This window comes from Eurytemora carolleeae, unplaced genomic scaffold, assembly GCF_000591075.1.
Source record: "Eurytemora carolleeae unplaced genomic scaffold, Eaff_2.0 scaffold488, whole genome shotgun sequence".
In the NCBI taxonomy this organism is placed as follows: domain Eukaryota; kingdom Metazoa; phylum Arthropoda; class Copepoda; order Calanoida; family Temoridae; genus Eurytemora; species Eurytemora carolleeae.
In genome coordinates this window covers 71514-81627 of record NW_019396397.1, presented here as the reverse complement: position 1 = coordinate 81627, position 10114 = coordinate 71514, and the positions used below count along the sequence as shown (strand labels likewise).

Below are 10114 nucleotides of genomic sequence, written 5' to 3'. Positions count from 1 at the left end.
CACAAACTCTTTTGGTACAGACACACATACATGACGTTTCCGCCCCTGATCTAAATATATTATTAAAGAGATATTTATCTTTTGTATGAAATTAAGGTTTTAATGTTATACGATTTAGTAAGTTGTTTTATTGATGTAACTTTAAAGGAAATTAACACTTGCATCAAAGCTTAACTTTTTTAATCCTCTGAAATATCGAAGGTTTAAACGATCAGATTTTAAAAATACAGGGGGTTAAAAATACAGGGGGTTAAAAATAAAGGGGGTTAAAAAATAAGAGTTTAAGATGAGTGCTTAGTTCCTTAGTCTCATTTACGCCTAATTTCGTTGTATAGTGCTTTCAAAACTATACACACCGATAAGCAAATAACTAGCTATTGTTTGCCCTCGTTCAGTTTCTTAGTCTTTATCTTTGTACACCATCTATCTAAGTTTAGCGCAAGATAAAAAAAACTTAATCAAACTGTCCCATCCAATCCATCCCGTCCTTCATTTTCTATTAATAATACTGTAAGATTTTCACTGTTTTTTTTGTATTATTAGGGACCAAAATCTACACTTTTCAAATGTTCAAGAAATTATTTCATGCTTAAACATAATTACTTTAACTGCAGAAACAAGAATATATATTTGAAATAATCATTTGTTTTAAAGTCGTCTCTAAGGTTAACCAAGAAAAATATTTTTTAAAATTATTTACTACTACTTTATTTCAGAAAATAAGAATTTTTAATTTCCTGAAAAAGTAAATGTACATAATTTATCGTCTTATGAGATGAAAATGCGTGATATTATCCCAAAAAGTACGCAAAGCGGGTAGTTTATGTTTCTTAACTGTCCAAAGGGAAGTAAAGGATCAGTAACTATTAACGTCCCTCTGTTGGGGGAATCATATATGTCGGTAATGTTAACCAAACTGTAGTAAATGCTTTACTGTAATTTATTGGGTTTTAGATTTGAAAAACAAGAAAAAAACCTCAAACTTCTTTTCCTGTTATTCTTTCTCTTCTGTAACCACATTTTAAATAGAAATTATAGATTGAACTTTGTGAAAATTGTAAATTTTAAAAATCTCAAAATGCCGAAATCTAAAATTTTAAATGAAGATATTTCAAAAAGCAGGTTTATCAGTTACCAAACTTTACTCACTTCTCGAAATATGATGCAGTTTTGAAGATTTTCTACCTCAATTTATTTCGCAATTTTTTTTTTAAATGGCCAATCTTTGCTATATATACAATTCAACCCCAATAAACAAAATATTTAAAGGGACTGACTGGAAGCATAAATTTCAGTGATCCTTCCTGCAAAAATGGCATTGCCCGATTCACAACGGTACCCTGATATACATATACATGCATGTATACAGCCAAATTTTCGAAAAAAAAACGTTCAGAGTCCGGAAAGCATAACATGAATCAAGAATTCTACATATCACATTAGAATGCTCGATGTGGACACAATACTTTCCACCAATAGTGTTTATCTAATCATGTAATTAATAGTGTTTATCTAATCATGTAATTAATAGTGTTTATCTAATCATGTAATTAATAGTGTTTATCTAATCATGTAATTAATAGTGTTTATCTAATCATGTAATTAATAGTGTTTATCTAATCATGTAATTAATAGTGTTTATCTAATCATGTAATTTAATAAGATAGAATGTCGTACTTAGATATATTTTACAAGTGTATAGTTTTTGAAACATATTTTTAGGAGATGTTTAGCAGAAATTATTAATTATCTGTAATTTAACAATGTATCTCTATTGTCTTCCAGTTCTGTTTATGCGAAATTAATCTTACCGCTTTGCGAACTCATGGATTCTCATAGATTACTCGCCAAAGCTAAAAGTTTTAATCCCTATATCTTATTATTCCAAAACTTTTTTAACTTAAATGGGGTTGCAATGAGTAAGGTTCGTAAAATAATTATTATTTACCTTTCTGTGCTTTTCTTTACATTGTCGTGAAATCCATGTTTACTGACCCAAAGTGTGTTTTTATATTTTCCAAAAACAGAATTTTAAGTTTTCGCTGTTTGTTTTCATAGACTCAATGCTTGTTTAAAAGTCTTGATATTTAAGTTTAAATCTCTTTCTCCTTCTTCATTATTCACTGATAATCACCTTTAAATGTCTTTTTTTGTGTCAGATATATGTTTAAGTGTTTGAAAAAAAATCAAAAATGCAATAACGTACATTTATAAATATTTAAGTTTGTAAAGAGTAGATCTTTATTCTAAATATTGTGAGTTGATGCAAGGAGCAGAGAAAGAATTAAACTGAACTGAAAGCCGAGATACAGAAGAGAACACACCTAGGTTCACCCTCCCATATACACACATGGACTAGTCTCATACTAGTTACTATAAGGTCGGACACTAACTGCCCGCAGATCATATAAATACTACTGGACCTTATCCAATATATAATCATCGCTAAATAGATAGATTTCAAATTAATAACAAGTATACATGGTTTACTTATATAACTCTTATGCAGATAAAAAAAAATAAAATCCAATATATGTGCTAATTGGGACCCAAGAAGCCCTCTGCACTGGTTCCAATTGAAAATAGTTTATAAACTAATTTTACTGACTGAATAATTACTGCTACTAAGCTTTTCCGGAAAATTCCACATTTACCACATTTCCCAGATTTTCAGGAAAAAATCCCCGTTACCGAAAAGTGCCCGTAACAGGCTATATATATAAAATATATATATATATATATGCTATATATTATTAAGGTTTAGCTTGTGAACCCAGCTTTGCCGGGAGTTTTCCTAAATCAACCCACTCAATTTTGAAGTTTTAAACCAGGCAAAGAACATTCCCGTGGTTCTACCAACCGCGAGTTACCCAATCAAAATTTGAAGCTAATCGGCCAAAGGGTTCCTGAGTTATGATCGGACATCCAAACAGACAAACAAAACTTACAACTTTATATGAATTATTTACATGCATGGGGTGTTAAACGCCTAGACCTTACAAATTTCTAAAGTATCATGGTTAACGAATGAAAGCCAAAAATTATTTCAAATATCATGAAAATCTTCAGGTCGTCGTTCAATTCTGTCATTTATCATATTTTGCGAGACACCCTGTAATAGCTTTAAATATATGCTGCCTTTTCTCTGCATTAAATTCCACTATGTGCAGGCAGTAATGCAGAAAACAATGTTTAAAGAATTTGGTTTTACTCTTCAACCATCCATATTCTAATTTATCTTAAACTTTTAAACAATCTAATCTGATGCTTTTAATTTTCTACCTTATGCTTTTAGCTCGGTTAATTTTCAATGCATTTTATGAGTTTAAATATTGCAAATCGCAAAAGGTGGAATTGCTTAATTTTACGGGGCTCCAACAGGCTGACGAATTCCCGTATACGCCCATGACGGGCAAATACTCTACAAGATATATTTAAACCCATGCACCTTATACTTCGCATCTTCTTTGAGTATATACCTCACAACCCTTCTTTAAGTTTATTGTATAGTACATAACTCTAACCTTCTGCCTATTAAAGCTTGTATACTTTGAGCCCCGTATCTGTTACTTCAAATAATATCTTCGTATTGCAGCCCTCTCCTCTATGTATACTTCCAGCCCTTTTTTAGTATGCCATTAAATCCATTAAACCCTCTCTCTGTAAACTCCCTCCCTTACCCTCTCTCCGTAAACTCCCTCCCTGTATACATCAAATATTCTCCCTGTAAACATCAAACATTCTCCCTGTATAAATCAAACATTGTCTCTTTATACTTCAAACATTTTCCCATTATACTTCAAATATTCTCCCTGTATACATTAACCTTCTCCCTGTATACATCAAACCTTCTCCCTTATACATCAAACCTTCTCCCTTATACATCAAACATCCTCCCTGTATAGATCAATCATTCTCCCTGTATACATCAAACCTTCTCCCTGTATACATCAAACCTTCTCCCTGTATACATCAAACCTTCTCCCTTATACATCAAACATCCCCCCTGTATAGATCAATCATTCTCCCTGTATACATCAAACCTTCTCCCAGTATACATCAAACCTTCTCCCTGTATACATCAAACATTCTCCCTGTAAAGATCAAACCTTCTCCCAGTATACATCAATCTTCTTTCTATACATTATCCTTCTCCCTGTATACATCAAATATTCTCCATGTAAACATCAAACATTCTCCCTGTATACATCAAACCTTCTCCCTGTATACATCAAACCTTCTCCCTTATACATCAAACATCCTCCCTGTATAGATCAATCATTCTCCCTGTATACATCAAACCTTCTCCCTGTATACATCAAACCTTCTCCCTTATACATCAAACATCCTCCCTGTATAGATCAATCATTCTCCCTGTATACATCAAACCTTCTCCCTGTATACATCAAACCTTCTCCCTGTATACATCAAACATTCTTCCTGTATACATCAAACATTCTTCATGTATACATCAAACATTCTCCCTCTATCATACATCAAACATTCTCTCCGTATACATCAAACATTCTCCCTGTTATACATCAAACAATCTCCCTGTATACATCAAACATTCTTCCTGTATACATCAAACATTCTTCATGTATACATCAAACATTCTCCCTCTATCATACATCAAACATTCTTCCTGTATACGTCAAACATTCTCCCTGTTATACATCAAACATTCTCCCTGCTATACATCAAACATTCTTACTGTATAAATCAAACATTCTTACTGTATAAATCAAACATTCTCTCTGTATAATTCAAACATTCTCCCTATATTCCTCAAACCTTCTTCTTGTTTACACCAAACATTTTCCCTTTAAACTCCAAACATTCTCCCTGTAAACATCAACTTTTTCCCTGTATTCATAAAAAATTCTCACTGTATACATCTTTCATTCTCCCTGTATACGTCAATCATTCTCCTTATATACATCAATCTTCTCTCTATATGTTTATTAACCTTCTCCCTGTATACAGGAAACCCTTCTCCCTCTATAAATCAAACATTCTCCCTGTTACATCAAGCATTCTCCTTGTATACATCAACCTTTTCCTTTTACACTTCCAACATTCACCCTGTATACTTCCAACATTCACCCTGTATACTTCCAACATTCACCAGCTGTATACTTCCAACATTCACCCTGTATACTTCCAACATTCTCTAATATTACAAAGATTTACCCTGTGTTGTACATCACAACCCTTCTCCCAATTAGTATACATAAACTTCAAGAAAATTCTTCCCATATATTGAAAATGTATTGATTAAAAGGAGAACTAAATCATAATGGTCGGAGCACGCATCCTCATAGAAAACAGGCGCGCAACAAGCCTGATTAAGGGGAGGGGGGGGGGCATGCCCCTCTTAAGAAGGCTTGCCCCCCCCCATGGGGCCGGACCATGGAAGTCCTTAAGAGGGGTCCGTATGTTCCAAATAAAACTAATTTTCTCGAAAATTTGAGAAAAAATACGCCCCCACAGTAATTTTTTTTTACCTACACTCATTTATGCCCCCAACTTTGAAAGCAAACTCAAATTCCAGTATATCATTTTTCAATATAAGCTCAGATTCTTTTTTTGCCCCCTTTCTTTAAAAATGCCCCCAAATTGTATTTTTTACATTATGCTCACACATTCTTATTCAAATTGCCCGAGCAGACTTAAATATTAGCCCCCTACAAATATTTATATTGCACCAAAATTTAATTTATTTTTTTTTCTCCAGAAATTGGGGCGTAAATAAGGATTCTGAAGGGGGGGGATAAATTTTTTTAATGTGGCCGGATTTTTTTTTACCCCCCTAGAATTTTTTTACCCCCCCCCCCCTAGAAAAATATGATGTATATCAAACTATTGGTTTTAGTTGGGTTTGATTTGCATTTTCTACTCATTTATGGCATTTTCAAACTCCATCAATTTAAAGGCTTCATTTCCATACCTTTCAGCTTTCACCTTGTTTTATATCTTCATTATTATAGTGATTCATTTTACATTAACTACAAAGATTGTAAAAAACTAATTTATTTTAAGTAACATAAAAAATAGTTTTACTCAAAGAGGAAAAAGATGTTACTTTTTTAAATCTTTAGAAAAGCTACTCTGCAAAATTCAGAAAAAAATATTATCTTTGTTTATATTCTAATTTCTTATTTCCAAAATTTTCTTGTCGTCAATGTTATAGTAGTATGCAAATAGGTTTTAAAAATGTATTCTCTATTGCCCATACCCTTTTTTCTTTTAAAAAAAACATCTAATTGTAATTACATTGATTATTACTTTAGAGTTTTATAGGATCATTTAGAATATGTTGACAATCTTAAAATCATTCTAGGGGGGGGGGTATTTACCCCCAGAATTCTATGTGGGGAGGGGGAGTAAATAACCCCAATAACCCCCCTTATTTCCGCCACTGTTAGTCCGTTTAAATTTTTTGTTAAAAAATGTAGTCCAATTGTATACACAGTATACAGGCTACAGCTCATACAGCCCGCGATTTGTGTGATCATTTGCACTATAATGTTCAATTTCTTTTAATAAAAAAAATAGTTTCTGATCTGCAGCTTACTTTAATGCTTAAATCAATAATTGATCAATTTCTACTATGGAGGTATTAAATTTTAACGTTAGTCCAAACGAATATTAGTTGTAAAAGTTAAAACGATCATTAGTTTAATTATTCATGGAATTCTTTAGTCTCCGAGGAGTCCGAGAATTTATGAACGGTCCCATGAATACCGCGTATTGCGCTTTTATTTTACTTGTTTTGTCAGTTTTTATTCAAGCGCTTTCTCTTCTTGCGGGCGACTACAAAATACACTTACAGCTAAAAACCTAGCATTTATTTGCTCTAATATTTTTCACATGTCCCATACAGGAATTGGCCAGAGGGAACTTAAACTTAGTCGGTATTCGGTATATTCCTAGAGAACGATTTTTGGAACCCCCCCTCTCCTATCAATTTTGTACATGGATCTCACAGAAAGTGTATCAACTTAACCTAACCCGTGGCCGCAGCGCCCGGCCCAGATTCATTTTTTGTAATTTGTAGTTTAACACTAATGGTTAGATTAAGACAATTTCTGGGCCGAGCGCTGAGTCTAGGACAGGCAAGGGGTCGAGTGCTGCGGCTAGGACAGTCTAGGGGCCGAGCACCACGGCTAGGATAGGCTAGGGGGCGGGCGCTTCGGGAACATGCCCAATTATATCCATGTGTTACATGAGATCCATGTACAAAATTGAGGGGTCCAAAACTTGTATATTATAAAATTACCGATTCTTTTCTGTTGTAGATTTTCTGAGATTGGTGTTTTTTGTATTAGTTTAATATAAGCGCTTTACTATTCTGATTTCTGATTTAAATATTTAAACCATATTTCAGGTGTTAGATCAAAATGTGGGGAGGGCGCAATCCAACAAGTTGTATAATTGTCCGAAATCTTCCCTGGCAGATATACAATAACCAATCCAACTCCGTCATAGCCTGGAAGAGCCTCATTGGTTTTAATCAATATGAAAGGTGGATGGATCAAAACAGAAAATTGTGTGTCAAAATATATTTTATGAACAAACACATGCACGATCAGTGTTTGATTTATTTGAAACGGGTTTATTTCCGACAGTTTCAAGTTGTAGAAGTAACACCAGGAGAAGATTATGTCTTTGTTCCAAAATTTGGAATTAAAAAATCTATCAGTTTAACCAACAGGGAGTGCAAAATTCAGAGGAGGGACACAAATTTGGAGGAAAAGAACCAAATTTTACCACAGGAGATAAATTATGATGCGGGTCAAGATAAAGGATCTGTTCAGATTAAAACTGAAACAAAAGAAACAAAAATAGATCAGTCTAAAGATACGATACTTCCAGAAAATGAAAAAGAAGCTTCCTTTTCGTTTGATCAGTCTTCTGCTTCAGATCTTCCAGTTCCTGTTTCCGTTGATGCTGATCGAACCGTAGTAGAGAAGGTTGCTGCTGAAGTCGAAGAAGTGGTGAAAAACCATTGTCTTGATGCATTTCCCGGATTTAGTAGTGATGAAGAATGTTTGGAGGATACATCCATGTATAGTAGTTCTATTCAGATTGTTACAGTATCTGAATCTTCAGCCAACCCAGACGAAAAATATGAACCGCAATCGGTGTCTGTCGGACATGTAGACGATTCTTATGACCTTGGAGCCACTAGACTAACACTGGACAATGCTAAGCTGGTTCAAGAGTTTTCAAACTTTTGCTCAAACAATGGCGTGAGTTCTAGAACCGCAAGTTCTCTGTTACAAAGTCTTGAAATGTCAAATATTACACTAGTTTATTGTTTCCACCTGTTTCGTACTACTAATAGGAAGCTGTTTCAACCAACAATTCTCCAGAATCTTGACAACAAATGTAGAACAAATTTTTCTATACGACTTCTAACTCAGTTTTGCAAACATGTACATTTAATTACCTCTAAATACAATAGTAACGGTCAGAACGCAATTCTACATGAGAAACAGAATGCTGTTTTAAAAAATAAAAAACTGAAGAAACTTGAAAAACTGCCTAAATCAGTTTTGCCTATCTGTGATATTTCTTCTAATAAAGAGAAAAATAAACCAGCATACTTTCACACACCCTTCAACCCTCTGAGCAAAAATGTGAATCTAGCCGAATCAATGGTACTTCGTGAAGAACTGCCCATCCATCAGGACGTTCTTAGTGATACTTCTAACAATCAGGACGTTCTTGGGAGTAATTTTAACCAACAGGACATTTTTCACCACCAGGACGTTCTGAAGGATGACGTTGTTGATGATCATTCCAGCCACAAGGACGTTATTGAGGACCATTCCAACAACCAGGACGTTACTGATGATCATTCCAACTATCAGGACGTTATTGATCACAATTCCAACAATCAGGGCGTTTTTGAGGACCATTCCTCCCCCAAGGACGTTATTGATAATCCTTTTTACCATCAGGATGTTATTGAGGATAATTCCCTCCACAAAGACGTTATTGAGGATAATTGCCACCACCAGGACGTTTGTGAGGTTCATATCAAACATCATGACGATTATTTAACTGATGATTTACCGTCACTTGATAGGACAAGTCAATTTGCGATGAATTCATGTAATCTTCTCCGGAATCTGGAGACATCAGGTTTGCCTTAGAAGGATTATGTTGTTCCTTATTTTCCATCGAAGGGTTTTCAGGATCTCAAAATCTTAAATGATGAAAACAATGACCAGTACCCAACCAAAGGTTCATTAAACGAAGAAGTGAATATTATCCAAGATATCTCCAACAGATATGATGTAAATGATCTCAAACCTTCTGAAAACCCTTGTGATGAAATTATAAGACTGAAATCAGAAAAAGAAGAATTAAGCGACGAAAATAATAAACTTCGCCAGAAAATTATATTTCAATCTGATGTAATTAGAAATCAAGAAATTGCTGTTTTCGCTTTGTTGTGTTGTGTCCCATTGGCGGTCTGGGGTCTTCATATTTGGGGACTTTTTTTAGTGTTGGTATTTTTTTTATTAAATGAAAAACAAGAAACAAACAGAAATTGATTTCTATTTATAGAAAAGTTTTAAACTGAATGCTTGTAACGTTGTGGGACCTGAAAGAAATTAAGTATTTTAGATATATTTATATTTTTTAATATAGAATTTTTATTAAAAATTGATATTTGCTTCATTGCTCTGACAGAAGTTGTATTAGATTTAGTAACACCTGTCAAAATTATTTTATATTTTATTCTAAAATTTTTATTTCTTTATATTTACAATGCTATGAAGTAATCATGTTTTACAAAAACGTAAATTTGACACATTCTATTTGCAATGGATATATTTACTGTATTAAATAGATTTATTAGATTATTATAATAATATTTTCAAAGATAAATATGTTTTGTAATAGTTTATTAAATTGCTTTTGTGACAGAATTTAAAAATACTTAAATACAAAACAATGATTTATATTTCAGAAATTATGAGAAGTATACACATATATATCCAGGAATGACCAAATGTTTTCTTGAGGTAAGAATACATTGATATTTGATACTACAGTATGATCTTGAGGAAATGAAACAAAGTGAAGTAAAGGTAAA

At 33.3% G+C, this 10114-nt stretch overlaps 1 protein-coding gene across 2 annotated transcripts; it reads left to right on the top strand.

Annotated features, from left to right (window-relative positions):
• Positions 1 to 7371: 7371 nt before the first annotated feature.
• LOC111702424 (uncharacterized) lies at positions 7372 to 9991 on the top strand. Of its 2 annotated transcripts, none has more exons than XM_023474100.1 (2): positions 7372 to 9428; positions 9588 to 9991. In XM_023474100.1, exon 1 carries the CDS (start codon positions 7404 to 7406, stop codon positions 9162 to 9164), a length of 1761 nt encoding a protein of 586 aa, XP_023329868.1. In that variant the 5' UTR covers positions 7372 to 7403; the 3' UTR covers positions 9165 to 9428; positions 9588 to 9991. The 2 variants fall into 2 exon arrangements, with proteins under 2 accessions (XP_023329868.1, XP_023329867.1); XM_023474099.1 differs by having other exon boundaries at positions 9583 to 9991.
• The last annotated feature ends 123 nt before the right edge of the window (positions 9992 to 10114 follow it).

What these genes read in the sequence shown, in the direction of transcription:
- LOC111702424 (XM_023474100.1), top strand. Translation starts at nt 7,404, where the DNA reads ATGTGGGGAGGGCGCAATCCAACAAGTTGTATAATTGTCCGAAATCTT.